The 23,392-nt window shown below is 47.4% G+C and overlaps 1 protein-coding gene across 2 annotated transcripts in view; it reads left to right on the top strand.

The window, feature by feature from the left end:
- The window catches only part of SH3GL1 (SH3 domain containing GRB2 like 1, endophilin A2), a 38,545-nt gene that overhangs the window by 8,665 nt on the left and 6,488 nt on the right, over positions 1–23,392 (top strand). For both annotated transcript variants that reach the window (XM_033136552.1, XM_033136553.1), the window contains exons 2-5: positions 15,528–15,596; positions 16,410–16,482; positions 18,938–19,081; positions 21,489–21,622. In XM_033136552.1, the coding sequence (XP_032992443.1) occupies positions 15,528–15,596; positions 16,410–16,482; positions 18,938–19,081; positions 21,489–21,622 (420 nt within the window). The remainder of the gene's footprint in view (positions 1–15,527; positions 15,597–16,409; positions 16,483–18,937; positions 19,082–21,488; positions 21,623–23,392) is intronic.

Below are 23,392 nucleotides of genomic sequence, written 5' to 3' on the forward strand. Positions count from 1 at the left end.
TCTAAACATGGCATGGGAAATAAACTAGGCCAAAGGCGAACACATCCTCCCAGCTAGGTGTTGGGTGCTGCAATTCCCTTGGAAAGGAGAGATGGAAAAAGGTGTGGGCAGGGCAGGCGTGGCCCCGCCTGGGTGGAGCCGCTCTCCGCAACTTTAGGGCTCTCGCCTCCTGGGCTCCGGTATCGGCTCAACTCGGCATGGAAGCGGCAGCCAGCCACGCAGGAAATACTCGGTGCGCCAGATTCCTGGAAGTCTTAAGAGGCTGATTCACACCGCCACCTGATCCCCACTGGAACCCGTGGTTGTTTTTTTAAAAAATTCAGTGTTTACATCTGCAGGAGTCTGCAAGGTGTCCTGAGCTGCTACATGAGGTGTTCTTCGTGGGGCTGCCTCCGAAGGTGGTTTGGAAGCGTCAGCTGGTGCAGAATTCAGTGCCCAGGCTGCTCACCGGGACAAAATGGTGTGAGGACGTAACCCCAAGCCTGGTCCAACAGCACTGGTGGCCAGCTAGCTCCCAGGCCCAATTAAAAGAGCTGGTTTTGACCTATAAAGCCTTAAACAGCTCAAGACCTCTCCCCGTAATAATAATAATAATAATAATAATAATAATAATAATAATAATAATAATAATTGTTATTATTTGTACCCTGCCCATCTGGCACAGTTACCCCATTCAGGACCAGGGAATCCTCCACACCTGCCCTCCTCCTGTCCCCCCAAAACAGTACTTCTGTCTTGTCAGGATTCAACCTCAATCTGTTAGCCGCCATCCAACCCAGACCCTGCAGTCATCACCCGAGGCCCTTCTTCAGGTGTCGCCTCCGCAAGAGGTTGGCAACACAAGAACAGGGCCTTCTCTGCAGCGGCTCCCCATTTGCGGACACTCTCCCCAGGGAGGCTCGCCTGGCACCTTCGTTGCATATCTTTAGGCACCAGGCGGAAACGTTTCTCTTCTCCCAGTAAGCGATCTATGTCCTTGGTACTAATTTTTTTTAAAACCTGCTACCTGTTGTCCAACCCCCCCCCTCCACTGGTCAGCAAACTTTTTCAGCAGGGGGCCAGTCCACTGTCCCTCAGACCTTGGGGGAGCCGGACTATATTTTTTGAGGGGGGAATGAACAAATTCCTATGCCCCACAAATAACCCACAGATGCATTTTAAATAAAAGCACACATTCTACTCATGTAAAAACACGCTGATTCCTGGACCGTCCGCGGGCCGGATTGAGAAGGCGATTGGGCCGGATCCGGCCCCCGGGCCTTAGTTTGCCCACGCATGCCCCACCCCATGTGTGCAGTAAGTCATAGGCTGAGCTCATGTTTCATGAAATGTTTGTGAGCACTGCTCAAGATCCAGTTGTGTGACCAGAAGAACACTGAATGACAGAATCTCCGTTGAGAGGGAAGGGAGAGGCCAGGAATGTTTTAGCAAGAGGACTGGGTTTCCGGAGCTGACAGAATGAAAAATTGGCCACGGATGGAGCAGGGGAACTCGAGGAATGAATAGAGAGAGGGGGTCAACAGCTCCTGGGAGGGATGGGGGACGGACAGGCAGAAGAGACCAGGATCTGGTGCCGGGGATCAACAAGGAACTTTTCAAATGGGAGGCATATCAGATGTACTCCAAACAGGCTGAGCTTGCTTTGGCCTGAATCGCGATGACCCGGCTGGACCTTGCAGAGCTTGTTCTTTCCCACAAACAGGTGTAGCAAGCATTAAATCTGCTTGCTGCGGTTGTGAAGCCAGGTCTCCCTTTCCCGAGCCTTGCCGGACTCTCCCCTTGATAACCGCAGAGCTGGGGGGCCACGCACCCTCCTTCCTCAGGAGCGCAGTTTCATCCCTCTTGCTGCGAACGTCCTCGGCAATTAATGCGCTGCCCGCCGATTGCTTTTGTGCGGTGGTTCTTCAATCTTCCTGCCCAAAAGTACCCCCTTTCTGTGCAGCCTGAGCAGTCAGCGTTAAGAAGAAGAAGTCGGAATAGGCCAATATATTTATATATATGAATTGTCCCTGGATCAAGTGACCTTCCTTCTTTTAAGTTCTCAAAAGCTCTTAACCCAGCTCAAGGCTGTCCTCTGAACCAGCCAGATTTTTAACTGAGAATCAGATCACAGCCTGTCCATCCTTTGAAAAATGCAACTTTAGAGTCGTCTTGCCCCCCAGATGGCAACTAGACATTCCGTTTTGGCGACTATAACCTTGGTTCGAGGAGCCATTTGGCCCCTAGCTTATCCACCCGAGTTTCTAACACGGCTGGCACCCAATAAAGCCGGACGTGGGATGATTCAGGACAGGCAAAATTAAGGACGCCATGACACAAAGAAAAGCAGAGAAGCAGATTTCCATTAAACATTAGGTGAAGCTTTTAGGAATAAGGTCTGTTTTGGCAATGAAGGTGGGGAGATGATGGGCTCTCCTTCACTTGTTCAGTCATTCAGTCGTGTCCGATTTTCTGCAGAGGGTGTCTATTTGTCCATCTAGCCCAGAATTCTCTACTCTGACTGCTGGCAGCGGCTCTGTCGGGTTTGGGGCAGAGTGATATTTACAATTCTGACCCAGCAGCATCGCTTCACAGTCCGGGGCAGAGCGACATCTGAGCTCTGCCAGCTTAGATCCTTTAACCAGAGGTTTATTTTTGTCTCATTTGTTTCTTGGTCTTTCCCTCCAGAGAGATCAAGCTGGTACATGATTTCCCTCTGTTCTTCACAAACAAGCACACACTTTATCCTCCTGGCTGGATAAAAGGTTGGGTCGGCTGAAAGTTTGTGGCTTAAGATCGCCCGGTGAGCAGCAGGATTTGAACCTTGGCCTTCCTGGTTTGATACAGGGGTAGCCAACATGGCCCCCCACAATGTGTTTTTGGACACGCAAGGCTTGGAAATATTCACTTCGTAATGGAAGTATTTCCAGTTCGGTCCCAAAGGAACTAATTTCCGATTCACATTAGCCCCCTTTGCAAAACGAACTACCGGTAATTTGGTTCGCCTTCAGTTCACCTGAGCAATGATTTTCTCTCCCAGCCTCCAGAATGTTGCAGGCTCATGTACTGATGTGTAAAAATACATTTTGGAAGAAAACATCAAACCCATACGTGCACAAAAATGTGAATGGTTCAATTTATTTCCCCCAGCATTTAGGGTCTTGAAGCTTCGAGGCCCAAAGGGATAAACAGTAATAATGCAAGAGAATGAACTTGAAAATCAGCTAGGAATCATTCAAAATTCAACTCCCGAAAACAATATTTAATTCACGTTCAGTTCGGCCGGCGGTTAGGAGAACTGCTTTCAACTGCGGTTCGGAGGTTTTTGCACGAATTCAGCGAACATTAAGACAAACTAGTTCACTCTGCAAGCATTGATCGAACGACAATTCCCAGCATCTTTGACCGTTCTAATCACATAGGGAACAGCTCCTCTAATGCAGGCATGTCCATAGTCCATTTCGGGGGCCTAATCTGGCCCGCCGGTCAGTTTAATCCGGCCCCTGTGGCAGTGTATTTGCTGGGGTAAAATCCTCAACGACTTTGGTCGGCCCTCACGACCCTTCACTTCATCAAATCTAGCCCTCTTTGAAAAAAGTTTGGGCACCCCTGCATGCAATTTTTTGTTGTTGCCTCTACTCACCTGGAATCACACTTTGCTCGCCATAGGTGACCAGGCAAAGTTGCTTTACGCTAACCAGGCTCCTGTTTAGTTTGAGCTTGGAGGAAGGGGTATTGTTGTGTGTGTAGCTATTCTGTAGCTGTGTCCCCAGAGCGCTTGCTTTTAATGATTAGTCCCCTGAATAACTCTGCCAAATTAACCTTACTCCCTCGGTGTTACATTCTTTTCCTGGCTCTTGCAGGCCTGCGTGAGTAGCCCTCCCTGCATCCCATTTAAACCTCTCTCTCCTGAAAATAAAACCTGAGTCAGCAGCTTGTAAGGGGCAGGAAGAAGAGAATTGGGCAGGAGATGCCAGCGCTGCAGCAAAAAGTGGCTTTATCTGGGCCAGGGGCCAGGCCTGGAAAATGTCATCCAGAGTGGAATACAGACGTGGGCAGCTGTACGTTGCCGCCCTCTTTCCCCCAGAGATCTTTTCTTGCAAGCCATGCAATAACCTCTTTCCAGATGCTGATGCGGTCTCTTCCGTCCTAGGAAATCCTGTCCACAGAACTACGTTCCTCCTCGCAATTTCTTTGTAAATAAATACACCGCGTGGGTTGTTGTTTTTTTGCGCTCTGCAGAGTGCATAATTTGGCCCCTCGTATGCAATCTTTGTCTTTCCTTATGGACCTGGGGTATGTGTGTGTGTGTGCTGCATGAATTTAATAGTGTTCCCTAGGTGGCTTACCAAGCAGTATTTAATTACTATTAATTACAAAACAAGCAACAGAAATAAGAGCAGTTACAGGTGGGTAGCCGTGTTGGTCTGCCATAGTATCTGAAGAAGTGTGCATGCACACGAAAGCTCATACCAAGAACAAACTTAGTTGGTCTCTAAGGTGCTACTGGAAAGAATTTTTTTAGAAATAAGAGCCTAAGGGTTGCATCCAAAACAACACCAACCACAGACCACTCCTTTGCAAGGATTTTTGTTGATGCAATGGGATTAACACCCACCCACCCACCTCGGTTGCAAATGCTAACTCTCTAGGTATTCCCTCAATCCTCTGCGGCAGATTCGGGGAGTTGGAGTTTCAATTACAATCCAATAATAGCCTTATTATAACATTACCAATTTATAATACAACTATTAATACCAATAGTTCAAATACCAAATTATATAATTTAGATAAGGTGCTAGAACTGATGGCTTGGTCATTTGCTTCATTTCTCCGTTCCAAAATCTTATTAATTTCCATTCCATTCCGGTCATAACAATAACCGCAATATTAATAACTTCTATCCGTTTTGACACATTAAATAATTTATAAAGCTACAAGTGAGGAATCCTTGTTCTTCCTGTGTGTGGCAATTATTCTGTCCGTGGTGTTTCTTCCTGTCTTTGTACAGTGGTGCCTGTACAAAGTTTAAGAACAGCTTAGTTTATGAACAACTTGGATTAAGAACGCTGCAAACCCGGAAGTAGGTGTTTTGGTTTGTGAACTTTGCCTTGGAAGCAGAACATGTTGAGTGTGTTCCATTTGTAAATTGAGTCCCCCTCTGCTATGGGAAAGCACGCCTTGGTTTAAGGACGCTTTGGTTTAAGAACGGACTTCCGGAATGGATTAAGTTCGTAAACCAAGGTACCACTGTATTATATTTTTCCAAGGAATCCCACCCCCTGCTGTTTTAGAAATGTGTTGCAGCCTCTCCTGGTATGTCCCGTGTAGGACATTAAGGTCCTAAAATAATAATCTTTTGGAGGTCCCGAGCAACAAAGATGCTAGGTTGGCCTCAACTAGGGCCAGGGCCTTCTCAGTATTGGCCCCGACTTGGTGGAACAGTCTATCACAAGAGACCAGGGCCCTGCGGGATTTGGCATCTTTCCGCGGGGCCTGCAAGATGGAGCTGTTCCACCTGGCCTTTGGGTTGGTTTCTGTTTGATATTTATGCTTCATTCTTTTTTTGGTGGGTTATGTGAAAATGAGACTGCAGTTTTAATATTGAATTTTTAAATTTGTATTTTAATCTGTTATTTTAAATTGATTTGTGTTTATGCTTTTACTGTGATTTTAATAAGTGTTAGCCACCCTGAGCCCGGTTTTTGGCTGGGAAGGGCGGGGTATAAATAAAAATTTATTATTATTATTATTATTATTATTATTTAGCAGCATAATGAGCAAACACGGTATGAGTCCAATTGGGCGAATGGAACGGGGTGCAGTACCAGCGAATCCGAAAGCGAAGTTCAGTTTTATGCAGCTTTTCTTTTCCCCACTTGGGCGGTGGCTCCTTGGAAGTGCAGCCGCTATCCACAAAGTTCTTCAGAAATGCAGTATTGAATAAGCGATTGGATTTTGTCGCCTGCCTTTTGTGTGTTTTCTTAAAATCCGAGCAATGCAAGCACAGTGTGTGATGTTGAGTAGTCCTCTCTTGAAATACTGCCATTCCAATAGCTTCCAGGGGTTTTAATTCATTCGAAGATGCGAGGTTGGTGCAGATGCTACCCTATGCATTCTTAGTCAGAAGTGGGTCCCATTGAGTTCAACAGAGTGCATATCTTTGAATGCCCCATCCCAATTAAATACTTCTGTTAAAACTACTTTGGGGTATGTGGGAACATTTTTTGAGATGATTACAGAGTATGTGCAATTAAGTTAGTCTAAACCACAGAGCCCAGGGCTTGCCGATCAGAAGGTCGGTGGTTCGAATCCCCGCAATGACGGGGTGAGCTCCCGTTGCTCAGTCCCTGTTCCTGCCAACCTAGCAGTTCGAAAGCACGTCAAAAGTAGATAAAGAGGTACCGCTCCAGCGGGAAGGTAAACGGCGTTTCCGTGCGCTGCTCTGGTTCGCCAGAAGCGGCTTAGTCATGCCGGCCACATGACCCGGAAGCTGTACGCCGGCTCCCTCGGCCAATAAAGCGAGATGAGCGCCGCAACCCCAGAGTGGTCTGCAACTGGACCTAACCGTCAGGGGTCCCTTTACCTTTATCCATGAATTGCAACGAGTCTACTCTGAGTGCTGTATAAAATGCAAAAGGCAGGGATGCGGGTGGCGCTGTGGTCTAAACAAACCACTGAGCCTCTTGGGCTTGCCGATCGGAAGGTTGGCGGTTCGAATCCGCACAAGGGGTGAGCTCCCGTTGCTCCGTCCCAGCTTCTGCCTACCTAGCAGTTCGAAAACACGCCAGTGCAAGTAGATAAATAGGTATCGCTGCGGTGGGAAGGTAAACGGCGTTTCCGTGCGCTCTGGTTTCCGTCACGGTGTCCCGTTGCGCCAGAAACGGTTTAGTCCCGCTGGCCGCATGACCTGGAAAACTGACTGCAGACAAATGCCAGCTCCCTCGACCTGAAAGTGAGATGAGCGCCGCAACCCTATAGTCGCCTTTGACTGGACTTTACCTTTACCTTTTACCTGTTGTCATGCAACTTAGTTGCATGGCATAATTTGTTTGCTCAATAAGTATGCTAAATCAGATCTCCATTTATTTGGTCTGGGGGTCTTGTACCTTGGGCACAATGGGACCCTTCAACAGTGGAATGGTTTCCCTCGGGAGGTTGTGGACTCTCCTTCCTTGGAGGTTTTTAAGCAGAGGTTGGACGGCCATCGGTCTAGATGAGATTCCTGCACTGCAGGGGGGTTGGACTAGATGACTCTGGGGATCCCTTCCAACTCTTATGATACTGTGATTTTATGGGACAGGACAGATGAGGTGCTCTGAACGCTTGAAAACGCCACAAATTACTTAACAAGATTTGTACTGTTAATATTTTAATATTTGATGGAAGCCGCCCAGAGTGGCTGGGGAGACCCAGCCAGATGGGCGGGGTACAAATAATAAATTATTATTATTACTATTATTATTATTATTAAATAAAACCCACAAGCAGCTTATCTAGAACAGTGTTTTTCAACCAGTGTTCCGCGGCACACTAGTGTGCCGCGAGATGTTGCCTGGTGTGCCGTGGGAAAAATTGTGTTTATTTGATTCCTATTCAAGAGAATTACTTTATATATAGTCAATATAGGCACAGAGTTAAATTTTTTAACATTTTCTAATGGTGGTGTGCCTCGTGATTTTTTTCATAAAACAAGTGTGCCCTTGCCCAAAAAAGGTTGAAAAACACTGATCTAGAATATAAAAATACGCTAAAATCGACACACACAAAATTGACGTCAAGAAATAAAAAGCAGAATGACCACGGGCAACATTTCAAAGTATGCATTCTGAACTAAAAGTGTATTCAAGTGCAAACAAAATAGAAAATTCTTTTCAGTAGCACCTTAGAGACCAACTGAGTTTGTTCTTGGTATGAGCTTTCGTGTGCATGCACACTTCTTCAGATACACTGAAACAGAAGTCACCAGACCCTTAAATATAGCGAGGGGGTGGGGAGGGGTATTACTCAGAAGGGTGGTGGGAATGGGTGATCAGCTGATAGGTGTGGAAAACCTGTTGACGACTCTTAAGGGCTGCAATTAGTCTTGCAGGGAAAGGCAAGGGGTGAGATGGAAAGATTCAAGTGAAAAAGAGAAAGATTCAAAGATAAAGATAAAGATTCAAGTGCAGATCAACTTGACATGTCTAGGTAGGCTTGCATAGACAGAAACGTTTTTGGGCGTCTGCCAAGCCCAACGCCTGGCGTCATTGAGCAGGGAGCCCCAGATTGTAGGAGCTGCCACGTGGAAAGATCGGCTCCTTACATAATGCCAGTTCCGCAGATCAAACCGGCCGTGCGGGGTAAAGGCTTTAAGCTGCATAAACACTTGCTAAGAATTGTTGCGGAGTCACGAGTTCCAGAAACCAGCGAGTTATTTTTAAAAAGGGGGGGGGGGGGAAACCGGCTTGCACGGTGCTAGGCGTACACACAGCACAGAGAGCTTAAGTTCGGAGCAACGTAAAGTGGAAATAATTTCCCCTGATTCTCCTGGCAGAGAGTCGGCTGGGGCCAGGCGCAAGTTCGTTCAGGGCAACCTCTTAAAAGCCCTGAAATAATAAACCTGCGGCAGGTAAAACAACTGCATTTCACCTGCTGCCGCTGAGTAATCTCAAGGGGAAAAAATGCCCTGCGGAAAGCTCATCGGTCGCTCGGTTTCACATGGCCTGCAAGAGGAAGCTCTTTGAAAATGTATTTTGCCTGTTCTTGGCCTTGGCGGGGCTCCTCTTTCAGCTCTTTGGTTTATTTTTTTCAGGGGTGGTGGTGGGGTGGAAAGTACATCCTCCTTTTCACTGGCAGTTTCCTCCACCACATCCCATCGAACTGCAAGCCCATCACTTTCAGAGGTTCGCCTGTTGTTGACAGGAAGCGGACAGGTCCAGCGGCCCTGGCTGAGTTTGCTACAGCCGAGATGTCCGGGTTGCAAAAGGAGTAAAGCGATCTTGTTTCCCTGGGTCCGGAGCAGCGCTATTGAGAAAGAAACTGCTTGACCGAGCAGGAGGTCTCTTGTTTCAGTCCTGGGCGTCTGCTGGTAGCCCTGGGGATAAGCCAGGCATAGGCAACCTTGGCCCTCCAGATGTTTTGGGACTGCAGTTCCCATCATCCTTGACCACTGGTCCTGTTAGCTAGGGATGATGGGAGTTGTAGTCACAAAACATCTGTAGGGCCGAGTTTGCCTATGCCTGATTTAACTGCTGCAGCAGGCGGGATGCTAAAATTTGGCACGCGAGGCGTTCCAGGACTCCTGGCTTCCCCCAAAGGAGTTTGGAAACAGCGTTCTTATGCTCGAGAGTTGAGACGTGCAGTACAATTGAAATTGCAGCCAAGCCCTCGGGAGGAGACTGAGCCAAGCCGTCCAACAGCCTGGAATGCAGGGGTGGGCGGGGGTGATTCCCCCCCCCCTTTGACACACTTGGACTGTACTCTGGTTGCAGGAGGCAGGGAAGGAGTGGGGCTCACCAGGCCGGCCAAGGAGGAATGGAAGCCGTGCCTGTGGAATGCAGTCTTGAGTTCTGCCGATGCGCAGCCCAGTTGAAAAGCAAAAGCAGCCATGCTGGTACTGAGCCTCTTGGGCTTGCCGATCAGAAGGTTGGCGGTTCAAATCCCCACGACGGGGTGAGCTCCTTTCGCTCTGTCCCTGCTCCTGCTCTGTCCCTAGCAGTTTGAAAGCACGCCAGTGCAAGTAGATAAATAGGTACCGCTCTGGCGGGAAGGTAAACGGCATTTCAAACTGCTAGGTGGGCAGGAGCTGGACCCGAGCAACGGGAGCTCACCCTGTCGCGGGGATTCGAACCGCCGACCTTCTGATCAGCAAGCCATAGGCTCTGTGGTTTAACCCACAGCGCCAAATAAACCTGCTTAATTGGATCCCTGTCTGAAGCGCCGGGAGTCTCTGGCCCGCCTGCCAGGTGAGACTAAGCAAGGGTCCTAGTTTGGCAACCAAACCTGCCATCCGTACTTGGCATCATGGAGTGGGGAAGCTGAAGCCACAACAGCAATGGGCGGGGTACAAATAAAATATTATTATTATTATTATTATTATTATTATTATTATTATTATTATTATTATTATTATCATCTACTTGCGCTGGCGTGCTTTCGAATTGCAAGGTTGGCAGGAGCTGGGACAGAGCAACGGGACCTCACCCCGTTGCGGGGATTCGAACCTGCCTTTCTTCCGATCGGCAAGCCCAATCGGCAAGCCCAAGAGGCTCAGTGGTTTAGACCGCAAGTGTCTAGCTCGGTCTTATCTGTAGTAGGTCTCCAGAGTTCCAGGGATCACGCTGCACCCTGCTCTCCGAGCTCCGGGGAAGAAGCTAGAGCACTTTGCACCGGGCGTACCTAGTTCAAAGTGAAAGTGGCAAAGGGAGAAAGTTGCACACAAATGTGCAGATCGGCCTAATATTTTATCTGCAGTCCGAGGCGCGTTGTGTGCCCAAGTGAGTCATTTGTTGAAACTTCATGATAGCAGGATGTTTGTCTGCGTGGTGGGTTTTTTAGGTAAGGCATGTGTGCCACAGTTAGAAACTCAGATAAATCGGCTAATCGCCAAATGCCACCTTGAACCTGGGTCAAAGTCACGCACAACAGAATATCTGGGTGCCATCTTTTCCTTTTTCAGTGATTATTATTATTATTATTATTATTTTAGTAGTTATAATTAATTTCTTTTATATACCACTGTATGTTTTAAAGAGGGACCCAGGTGGCCCTGTGGGTTAAACCACAGAGGCTAGGGCTTGCCGATCAGAAGGTCGGCGGTTCGAATCCCTGCGATGGGGTGAGCTCCCGTTGCTCGGTCCCTGCTCCTGCCCACCTAGCAGTTCAAAAGCACGTCAAAGTGCAAGTAGATCAATAGGTACCGCTCCGGCGGGAAGGTAAACGGCGTTTCCGTGCGCTGCTCTGGTTCGCCAGAAGCGGCTTAGTCATGACATGACCCGGAAGCTGTCTGCGGACAAACGCAGGCTCCCTTGGCCTATAGAGCGAGATGAGCGCCGCAACCCCAGAGTCGGACACAACTGGACCTAATGGTCAGGGGTCCCTTTACCCTTTACCTTTACCTTTATGTTTTAAAGAAAAAGTCTCAAGGCGGTCTACAACACCTTAAAACATCCAGTAAAACAATCGAGAATAAAACAAGTTCAAGCTTGAAGGAATATATTTCAGATCCTTCTCTAAGTGACGTTTTGCTTTCCACATATTTATTTACCTACTCAGTCTATAGAGCTGCCCCTTAGCAGGAGGACTCTAGGAAGCCAGGGTGGTGTAGTGGTTAGAGTGCCGGACCAGGACCTGGGAGATCAGGGTTCAAATCCCTGATCCGTCATGAAGCCTACCTCGCAGGGTCGGTTGTAGGGATTAACTGAGGAGGGGGAGTGAACCATGTGCTCCTTGGAGAAAAAGGTGGAAGATAAATTATTCCTCTTCTGCTCACCTGCTTAAGAAAGCAGGAGGGGGCGGCCAGATGGAGACGTCCATCGCCAACCTGGCGTCCAGAGATCTCCATGTGGCCGCAGTCCGGCCCGCACCAGTCGCAAAACGCGCCTGGGGAATTTCTGTCGCTGATGTGTGCAGCTCTTGTGTCACAGATCTAGTTCATGGATGGACAGGGTCCCTTCTCAGGAAGCCCACTTCCGGATCATCAGGAGGTGGCTTTGCGGGCGTCACGACCCAAACACGCAAGTAGGGGCTGAATGCAGCCCCTGCGCGGTTGGTAAGCTGATTCCCGCGCTTCCCCACAGGCCGACCAATCAGGGGGGCATGTTTAAGTCCCTTTAAACCTCTTTGTCCTGCTTCCCAGCTGGTTAGGTAGCGTCGCCAACTGCCCCTCAATTGAAGGGTATTCCGGTAAAGGTTTCGGGGGGCGTGGCCCCGTCCGAAGCCCCGGGGAGCTGAGGGCCTAAGGAACGCCCCTTACGGTGATCACAGGGGGAATTCCGGGAGATGTACATCACTGGGGTTCCTTACTGGTGGTTAACCCTTCGCTGACTCCCAACACACGGGTTGGGGTCGGATACAGCTGATAGGGTCCAATGCCTAAGCCAATACCGCTCATAAACCAATTAAGTTGTGGCCTTTACGCCCATTACAATCGGCATAACGTGTCTGTGTCATTACTTTTACGGAGGGGGGGGGGGTTTGACATAGCCACGCAAGGCCCTCGCCACTCAGTATCGGGGCTGAATGCTTCATCTTAGAATTGTAGAGTTAGAAAGGGACTGCGAGGCTCATCTAGTCCAGCCCCCGGCAACGGAGGAATCTTCCCCCCCTTTTCTCTCCCCCCTTTTTTCTTTTTCTCTCCCCCCCCCCTTGTTTCTTGCCCTGTGTCTTCCCTCCGCCCGTGTGTGACTTCCTTATTGCTTTTTGTGGTCTTCTTATTGAGATTATATTTTTGTATCTTAACAATTGAACATTCATTCTTGTGTGACTACTTAGCTTGACTTAACTTTGCGAACTCAATCTAAACATATCAGTAAATTCTTTTCGGAGCACCTTTTGGTCATGTATTCTTCTACACATTTCCATTCTTTTTAAAGATTTTGATTGGTAGATTGCATTCTAATTGCTGCCGTCACTTTTGCTAATTCAATCATTTCAAATAATTTATTCTGCCAGTCTTCCAATGTTGGTACTTCTTCTGATTTCCAGGTTGTTGTTGTTTTTTGCAATAAGTAACCTTGCGGCAACTGTTCCATATAGAAATATTCTCTTCATGTCTCTGGGGATGTCTTTTGCTATGATTCCTAAAAGGAACATTTCCGGTCATTTCAGATAATTTATTCTGCCAATCTTCCAATGTTGGTACTTCTTCTGATTTCCAGTTTTTTGTTGTTGTTTTTTTGCAATAAGTAACCTTGCGGCAGCTGTTGCATATAGAAATATTCTCTTCATCTCTCTGGGGGATGCCTTTTGTTATGATTCCTAAAAGGAACGTTTCCGGTTTCTTACCAATTGTTTTTTTAAAACATTTTTTTTCCAGTTCTTCGTGTATAATTCCACCCCCCCCCATTTTTTTTAATTCTATCACATCCCCACCAGACATGATATAAGCGTCCTTCTGATACCTTACATCTCCAACACAAATTTGATGTTAATTTATAGATAGATAATACTTTATTCGGCTATAAGCCCACAAGGTAAAACAAATCAATAAATAAAACAGCATTTTACATTCTAAAATATCAATTAAAATATTTCAATGCATAGTCTCCTTCGCATTACTTACAATCTCTAGATGTACTGTATTATGGCCTTGAAGATGAAGATGGTGCATAGAGTTTACTAGATTTTTAATAGTCAAGCAGCATTCCAATGTTAATTTATACATTTTTGCCAGTTTTACAGGTGGTACTTAACCCCTGTAAAACTGGCAACGGAGGAATAATTTCGCTCAGTGTGGGTCTTGAACGCATGACCCTGAGATGAAGAGTCTCGTCCTCCGCAGACGGAGACTCTGCAGGCAGCCTCCCCACTCCCCTCCAAGCGCGATGCTTTCCCCATAGAAGTGGGTGACCCTCCAGAGATGACCTTGCCGGTGGTGGAGGAAGGAAGGAAGGAGGGGAATTGTCATCCTGGTGGGGACTATATCCGAAGGACCACTTGCCCTTCCGTTGACCTGCTTGTGCACTGGAACAAACAAGATGTCACCTTGCAGAAAAGAGTTTTAACTGTAGAGAAGGACCTGTGCGGTGGTACCGTCCCATCCATAGAATCACTTCCCCGCGGAGGCTCGCGTTTTTGGCACCTTCCCCAGACCTTTCTTTAATTGAGCTTTAAAACTCCGGCGGCCTTTATCCCTTTGTTTTTATAGGCTCTGCTAGAGCGATGTTTGTTCTGCGTTCGTTGCAACGAGGGATGTGTTGTTGTTGGAGGAGGGCGGCGGAGGGGAAGGTGCAGAGACGGAAACGAGAAAAGGGGAGATAATAATAATAATAATAATAATAATAATAATAATAATAATAATAATAATTTTCTTTATACCCCGCCCTTCCTGATCCAAAAACTGGGCTCAGGGCAGCTAACAACAGATACAGGTGAAACTCGAAAAAATCAGAATATCGTGGAAAGGTTCGTTTCTTTCAGTAATTCAACTTAAAAGGTGAAACTAATGTATGAGATAGACTCATGACATGCAAAGCGAGATATGTCAAGCCTTTATTTGTTATAATTGTGATGATTATGGCGTACAGCTGATGAGAACCCCAAATTAAGAATTTCAACTTGGGGGTTTTCATCAGCTGCGCGCCATAATCATCACAATTGTAACAAGCAAAGGCTTGACGTATCTCGCTTTGCATGTCATGAGCCTATCTCATATATTAAACTCCAGTAGCTAATGAAAACAATTGCTTACATAAATGGACTTTTCCACGATATTCTAATTTTTCGAGTTACAGGTAGGTAGCCGTGTTGGTCTGCCATAGTCAAAACAAAATAAAAAATAAAAAATTCATTCCAGTAGCGTCTTAGAGACCAACTGAGTTTGTTCTTGGTATGAGCTTTCGTGTGCATGCACACTGAAAGAAGAAGCTCATACCAAGAACAAACTTAGTTGGTCTCATAAGGTGCTACTGAAATGATTTTTTTTTTAATTTTTTTTTGACTAATTTTTTGAGTTTCACCTGTATAAGACAATGAATAAAACAACTTAAAAACAGCTAAAAACAGCATAAAAAACAAACATCACTGGGATCACCAGGGCTGACTGGCCAGGTTAGTCTTGCTAGGCCAGTAGGGAGACCAGGGAGGAATTTTAATGTAGGGACCCAGAAGGGTTTCTTCAGAGAGAAGGAAAGGGAAAAGGAATAGGGGATCAGGCTAGATTAAAGGCCAGGCGGAATAGCTCTGTCTTACAGGCCCTGCGGAAGGAGGTCAGGTCCCGCAGGGCCCTAGTCTCGTGGGACAGAGCATTCCACCAGGTCGGAGCCAACACTGAAAAGGCCCTGGCCCTTGTGGAGGATAATCTGGCTTCTTTTGGGCACGGGACCCTTAAGCTATTGTTATTTGTGAACCTTAAGGGGAGGCGGGGGGGGGGGAGACAACTACCAAGCTACAACATTTTTCTTTTTTGAAATAATTTTTATTTGATTTTGCCAAATACATATTCATATATAGAGATTTCTCTGAATCTCGAGACTCCCCCCCCCCCATCCCCTCTAGTAGCACCTTAAGAGACCAACTAAGTTTGTTCTGGGTGTAAGCTTTCGTGTTTATGCACACTTCCTCAGATACCATGCACACAAAAGCTTATACCCAGAACAAACCTAGTTGGTCTCTTAAGGTGCCTACTGGACAATTTTTTTAATTTTTCTATTTCGACTGCATCAGACCAACACAGCTACCTACCTATTTTTAGTTGTTGTTATGGAGGGGGGGAAATCCTCAAACAACATAATTGAAAGGTACCCAATCTGTTTCTCCTGAGAAAAAAGGAAAAGTTAACCGTTTTGAAATAGTGTGTTAGCCGAGCAGCTGCCTGTTGAAACGTGCTTTGTGTTTGTTATTTAAAGATGGTCAGCGAGAAGGTTGGAGGAGCCGAGGGCACCAAGCTAGATGAAGACTTCAAAGAAATGGAAAAGGTGAGTAGAGAGAAAGTAACATTGCACACGGGTGCAATGTGGGGATGCCACATTCTTGTGTATGCTCTGGTAACCTCAAGGTTGTTGTTGTTGCTGCTGTTGTTCAGTCGTTCAGTCGTGTCCGACTCTTCGTGACCCCATGGACCACAGCACGCCAGGCACCCCTATCCTCTGCTGCCTCCCGCAGTTTGGCTGGTGCAGACCTTCCCCAAACTGATGGAGGGCACCCCTTGGGAAAGCTGTTCTAGGTCCTACATAACATACGCAGGTGGCGCTGTGGTCTAAACCACAGAGCCTCTTGGGCTTGCCGATCGGAAGGCCGGCGGTTCGAATCCCCGCGACGGGGTGAGCTCCCGTTGCTCTGTCCCAGCTCCTGCCAACCTAGCAGTTCGAAAGCACGCCAGTGCCAGTAGATAAATAGGCACCACTGTGGCGGGAAGGTAAACGGCGTTTCCGTGCACTGCTCTGGTTTCCGTCACGGTGTCCCGTTGCGCCAGAAGCGGTTTAGTCCCGCCGGCCGCATGACCCGGAATATAGCAGTGGGGAACAGCAGGGAGGGTTGACAGCTATGGGAATGCTGTCTGTGGACAAACGCCGGCTCCCTCGTCCTGAAAGTGAGATGAGCGCCGCAACCCCATAGTCGCCTTGGACTGGACTCAACCGTCCAGGGGTCCTTTTACCATTACCTTTTTTTTATAACAATGTTCCGGATTTGCATTTCCACTGAAAGTGGTCAATCTTCTCTGGCCATTGGCGTTAACTGTGGCCTGCTGCTGCTTTTGTATTCTCAATGCATTGCTTCCATTTCTACAGAAAGTGGATCTCACCAGCAAGGCTGTTACAGAAGTCTTGGCTAGGACTACGGAATACCTCCAACCCAATCCTGGTAAGGCCCTTTTCCATGGCTAACTGGCAGCTGAGCTCCCCCCCCCCAATTTTGTGAATTTTGTCTAGAATTGTTTTTTTTTTTAAAGCATTTGCTTTCCGAAACAAAATCTACTTCCTGCATTGAGACCTTCTTGGACTCCAGCTCCCAGCAGGCAGTGGTTGGGGAATGATGGGAGCTGGAGTCCAACAACATCAGGCATAGGCAAACTCAGCCCTCCAGATGTTTTGCGACTACAACTCCTATCATGCCCAGCTAGCAGGACCGGTGGTCATGGATGATGGGAATTGTAGTCCCAAAACATCTGGGGGGCGGGTTTGCCTATGCCTGAACAACCATCCACGGCCCCCCATTCCCCAGCACCGCAGAGTTTTTTAAAAAAAAGACAGCACGTACAGGTGAAACTCGAAAAATTAGAATATCGTGGAAGGGTTCATTTATTTCAGTAATTCAACTTAAAAGGCGAAACTAATATATGAGATAGACTCACGACATGCAAAGCGAGATATGTGTCAAGCCTTTATTTGTTATAATTGTGATGATTATGGTGTACAGCTGATGAGAACCCCAAATTAACAATCTCAACTTTGGGGTTTTCATCAGCTGTACGCCATAATCATCACAATGATAACAAGCAAAGGCTTGACATATCTCGCTTTGCATGTCACGAGTCTATCTCATACATTAAACCCCAGTAGCTAATGAAAACAATTGCTTGCATAAACGGACTTTTCCACGGCATTCTGATTTTTCGAGTTTCACCTGTAAAACAGCTTGGCGACTGTTTGTTGCTAGACGAGAGGCGGGGGTCTTCCAGCAGAACCGAAAGCTGTGATTTTGACGTGGAACATCTGCATGGGAATTTTGGCACTGAGCTCGGGTGGAAAAATTGGCACAAGCCATTTCTGCAGCCAGAAAAAAGGGAACGTGTGTTTTTGTTTCGCTTAACGTTGCTCGATGCAAAGTTAACTCTTCTGGCGCGATGGAGTCCCTTGCCTCTTATTCTGTAGCTGGTGCTATCTCCCCCCCCCCCCCCCGGGCATTTCTTCACTGATACGACCATCTCCAAATATTCTTTTGTTTTTGCTTAGACCTGTGCGCCTGTTTTTTCTTACTCGATCTGTATTTTGTGGTCACGGGGGAAATAGTTTTTTTTTGTTGTCGTAGCTTTTCATGGCGACTTCGTTGGCTGCTTCTCAGCGATCAGATTCCGCACCCTGCCCCCCCCAATTTTATTTATTCCCGTCGGTGGCTCTTACATCCTCCTCGCATTCTAAAGGAAATCTCTTGAGCGGCTTGCGACATCCTAAAAATATCGGGAATAAAAAGCCAGATACAAGAACCGCAGTGGGAGAGGAAATCCACATTTTGCAGCAGCCGAGGGAGCACTTTTAAGACACCCAACCTAGCAGGCTCTTCAGAACGGGCGCTATTGAAACCTGCCCCCTCTCCCACCTTTTCAGAGTCGGAAGACCCGAGGGGTAGCCCAGTGCTAGATAACCTCATGGCCCAGAAATATGGGATAGCGCCTCTCTTCTGCCTGCAGGGAGGACTCAAATTTAAGAAAATGGGGGAGAGATGGCACAGGGTTGTTGAGCCTTTTTTAGGGGGGTTGTCGAGAACAGCTCACCCGCCTGCATCGCTGAATCCGCCTCCCGTCTGTCCCGTCTGGAGATATCATGCTTTTGCTAAGAAAGAGTTAAACAACTTTGAACTGGCTGCTTGCTCTTTGACATGGGGTGGAGGGCTTGAACCTGAGGCTTTCAACATGCAGGGCAGATATTCTGCCACTGAGCTGTAGGCCTTCTTCCCAAAATAAAGCCTTTGTGGTTCCGAGTGAGTGCATGATTTTGGGAGCACAGGAAGACGCTTGAGAATCGAGCTGAGGCCACTGGCCTCTCCAGCCCAATATTGCCTGCGTTGACTGCGGCATTCCAGGGTTTCAGGAAGAGAAGGGGTCTTTCCCACCCCCCACCCCGCTTGCTGACCTGTCCCTTTGAGCTGAAGGTGGGTTTCGACACACACTGTGTGCTCTGCTGCTTATCCAGTCGGCAAGGCAGTCCTTGTGTCCTGCTCCCGATTCTTGGCACTCGGGTTGCATTCCAGCAGGCTTCCCGTAACCACTTCTGCAAAGAGGACCCCGGGGATTAATTGGGATCTTCGCCAGAAGATCAGGGAGTCCGTAGCTTTCGCGCACACACACCCCTCTCACTTCTGGCAAGTTCCGGGCTTGAACTATTTTCCGCCTGCGATCCTGGAGAAAACGACCGTTACCTGATATTTCTGGGTCGTTCTAAGACAATAGATTTATTTTTTTTCACCTTGGCCGGCGAGGCTGCCTCCCCTCAGTTCCCCCCTCCCCCCCCCCGCTTAATTATTGGCAATCGTTCTTGACTCGTTGGCAAGACGGTCTGATGGAAACTCTCGTGCGGCTGCCGTCTCTTTTGTACACCAGCATCCCGGGCCAAGCTGACCATGCTAAACACCGTGTCCAAGATCCGAGGGCAAGTGAAGAACCCAGGATACCCGCAGTCGGAAGGCCTTCTCGGAGAGTCCATGATCCGTTACGGCAAGGAGCTGGGCGAAGACTCCAATTTCGGTGAGGGTGCCCTACCCATATTATTATACTTATCAAACCTTTATTAGGCATTTACATGTAAAATCACGAGAGAAAGAATCACATACAGGAACTTTAAAATACATTATATATATTATATATACACAAAGAAACAACAATTAAACTCATAGGCTGATCGTATGTGTGTATTAGTAAAATCTAGAATTTCGTCCTGTTAAAGTACTCCTTGAAGCACTGCTGCCAAAAACTCGGCTCCCCCCGCAGTCACCCCTTGGTCAATGTCAGAGAGACAGAATCCAGCACTTCCACCATGCTGCGGTTTCAAACCATCCAAAAGGGGGGGACAACACGCGTTCACGCAGCGTACTGTGTAGTGGACAATAAAAGAGAATATGCTCTACAGTGTCCAGGACATTCAGGGAACATCTGCAGTATCTCTTGTTTCTGGGAATATTCTGATATCTACCCCTGACAAATGCCGAGGGAAAGATATTCAGTCAGGCCAGCATAAATGCCCTACGTTGGGCTGGTATTATTAGTTTAGTAACATAGTTGACCCTGCTATCTAGGATATTCAAATCATAGAATATGGGAGAGCAAATTTTATTTACTGCTGCCACAATATTTTGTGTCTCAACATCCTTTAGTCTAATTAGGACATTGTGAAATTATTATTATTATTATTATTATTATTATTATTATTATTATGTTGCTTGGTTGGCATCCGTCTGTGTCTCAGGTGACAATGAAAGAGGGTACTTTAACCACTGGAAAGTTACAGCACCTCCTGTGGCCGTAGACAGTATACAGGAGAGACATGTTTTGTTGCAGCTGGGGCAGAGAGAGGCATCCCCTACCTGGGACCTTCCCCATGCAGAGCAGGCGCTGTGTCGCTGAACTGTGGCCTGTCCAGTCTCAGCCTTGTGGGTTTTGCATAGCCTTGCTTTTCTTTCTTGCTTCCCTTTTATTTCCTTTTGTTTATTTTATGTTTAAAAGATATTTTGTTGGGGTTTTTTAAAAAATAGTTTTTATTTGATTTTACAAATTAATTCGCACTCCTAATCACAAAAAATATAATAAAAATTGCACAAGATTTGTTCGAATCTTAAAACATCCCTCCTCCCCTCCGTGGGTTCTTTAAGTAACTTTTATAACTACATACAGGTGAAACTCGAAAAAGTAGAATATCGTGGAAAAGCCCATTTATGTAAGCAATTGTTTTCAATAGCTACTGGAATTTAATATATGAGATAGACTCATGGCATGCAAAGCGAGATACGTCAAGCCTTTGTTTGTTATAATTGTGATGACTATGGTACACAGCTGATGAAAACCCAGAAGCTGAGATTGTGAATTTGGGGTTCTCATCAGCTGTATGCCATAAACATCACAATTATAACAAATAAAGGCTTGACATATCTCACTTTGCATGTCATGAGTCTATCTCATATATCAGTTTCATCTTTTAAGTTGAGTTACTGAAAAAAATGAACCTTTCCACGATATTCTTATTTTTCGAGTTTCACCTGTATTATAAGTCCTTCTTATTTACAGTCCACCATTGCATCCAAAGTCTATGTATCATTGCAAGAGTTACCGTATTTTTCGCTCCGTAAGGCACACTTTTTTCCTCCTAAAAAGTAAGGGGATATGTCTGTGCGTCTTATGGAGCGAATGTGTGGTCGATCGCTGGCTCCCTTTCTGGCCCCGCCCTCTTGCCCAGGCCTCCATTGTTGAATGCAGAGGGAGGCTGTTTGTTTCCCCAGCCACATGTGGCTGGCTGATCAGATTATCTGTCTGGAAACTGTAGAAAGGCTCCCTTTGTTTTCCTAAAGAAGCTGCAGAACTGTGAGTTGAACCCCATTAAAAAGGATTTTTTCCCCTTTGCAAAGTAAGCTCAACAACTCTAGAGCTGATCCTCAAAAAAGGGGGGCTTTTCCCCTTTGCGAAAGAAGCTGCACAACTTTGAGCTGATCCTCAAAAAACGGGGCTTTTCCCCTTTGCAAAAGAAGCTGCACAACTGTGAGCTGATCCTCAAAAAACGGGGCTTTCCCCCTTTCCTCCTCCAAAAACTAGGTGTGTCTTATGGAGCGCAAAATACGGTATTTAAAACCTGCCAAAGAGTGTTTATAGTGGTCTTTCAGATACGATATAAATTTGTCCCATTCCTTTGATCCTCCTGATTTCTGATTTTCCTGGTTAATCTTGCCACCTCTGCGCAATCCAATAGTTCCACCTGCCAGTCCACCCTACTAGGTATCATGTCGTCTTTCCAACTCTGGGAACGCGACATCCTTGCAGCCGTTGTGGCGCACATAAACAATATTTTACGTCCCTTCGCTTTACTTTCCCTTTAACCGGCTGTCTTGTCTCTCCCTTCACCCCCCGCTCTCCCGGCGCTGCTGTTTCCCTTCCGCCCCGCGCGAAGGCGACGCGCTGCTCGACGCTGGCGAGTCCATGAAGCGCTTGGCCGAGGTTAAGGACTCTCTGGACATTGAAGTCAAGCAGAATTTCATCGACCCCCTTCAGAACTTGTGCGACAAGGACTTGAAAGAGATTCAGGTAACCGCGATTGCACTCGATAGGATAGGAACGTAGGCGGCCGCCTCGTCGTCGGGGACCACACTGAGTAGGTGGGAGCCTCCCCCAGGACCTTCTGCATTCAGAGCAGAGGCTCTGCCACCTAGCTATGGCTTTTGGCTTTGGGGAATCTCTCAAAGGGCTTTTTATGCAGCTGTGCCATCTCCTCTGTTTGTTTTGCGTAACGATCGCCTACATTTTTAATTGTGGTACAGGCGTACCTTGGTTTTAAAAACAGCTTAGTTCTTGAACCTTTTGGCTCCTGAACGCCGCAAACCTGGAAGTGACTTTTTAAACTGACTATTCAGTATCTGAATAATGACTTTTTAAACTATTTAGGATCTGAAGAAGTGTGCAAGCACACAAAAGCTTATACCCAGAACAAACTTGGTTGGTCTCTAAGGTGCTACTGGACAACACAGCTACATACCTGTATTCAATCACTAGTTAGGATTCTTTCTGTTGCTTTTAATAGTTTTTAATGTTCTGTAGTTGCACCCTGATACTTACGATCACCGCATTGCAGGGGGGTCGGTCTAGAAGACCTCTGAGGGTCCCTTCCAGCTCTACGGGTCTACGATTCTGTGATGGGGCAGTGCAGAAACACTTTTTGTAAATAAGGAAATGCTGGGTGCTCTTCAATTCCCCCCCATGCCCTGCCCTGTTTATCCTCACAAGCCAAGCCCATGAGGTTGGATAGATTGAGAGGCAATGAGTCGTTTCGTACCCAAATGGGGATTTTGAACCTTGGGTCTCAAGTCCGAGGGTGGAACTCACCCTTTGCGCTGATACGATTGTTCTGTCGGCAAAATAGTTATCATAATAATTTATCGCTAGCACCCCCGCCCATCTGACTGGGTTGCTCCAGCCACTCCAACTGAATATAAAAGAGCACACAGACATCAAACCTTCCCGATCCAGGGCTGCCTTCCGATGTCTTCTAAAAGTCAGATAGTTGTTTATTTCCTTGACATCTGATGGGAGGGCGCCACCACCGAGAAGGCCCTGTGCCTGGTTCTCTGTAACCTCACTTCTCGCAGGGAGGGAACCGCCAGAAGGCCCTCGGATGAGGACCTCAGTGTCTGGGCTGGACGATGGGGGTTGGAGACGCTCCTTCAGGTCTACAGGGCCGAAGCCATTTAGGGCTTTAAAGGTCAGCACCAGCAATTGTGCTCGGAAACATCCTGGGAGCCAGTGTAGGATCTTTTAAGACCAGTGTTCCTGCTTGCCTGACGGAGCAATTTCGCCTCTCCTCCCCTTTGCTGGGAGTTCTCCCAACCCTCCGGGATTTGGGAGAGGCATGGGGGGCGCAGGCAGGGCCGGTGCGTCCACTTAGGCGAACTAGGCAATTGCCTAGGGCTCCAAAATGGAGGGGGCGCTGGCCAGGCTTGGGCGGGACGGGCTAGCAGCAGCTTCTCCGCTGTAGCGGAGAGGTGCTGCTTGCCCCCTACACCACCCCCACCTCCCGCTAAAGCAGGCTTGGGTGGAGGGGGGGCACCAGAAGGTGGTTCACCTAGGGCACAAGAAGCCCTAGCACCGGTCCTGGACACAGGTGAAATGTGTTGTGCTATTGGGAGTCTTTGCATTGGTTGCTGCTAGCACACTGAATCCGGCCCCTAGTCTCTTGGCCAGTTTGCTCGGCACTGGACTGGACACCCCTTCCGGAAGGGAGTCTTTATTCACGGCTTGCACACGTCCTGCAAGATTGCTAATGTGCTTCCCGACTGGGGCAAGGTTCAGGACCCGAAAAAC

The sequence above is a fragment of the Lacerta agilis genome, chromosome 18 (genome assembly GCF_009819535.1).
Source record: "Lacerta agilis isolate rLacAgi1 chromosome 18, rLacAgi1.pri, whole genome shotgun sequence".
Classification (NCBI taxonomy): Eukaryota; Metazoa; Chordata; class Lepidosauria; order Squamata; family Lacertidae; genus Lacerta; species Lacerta agilis.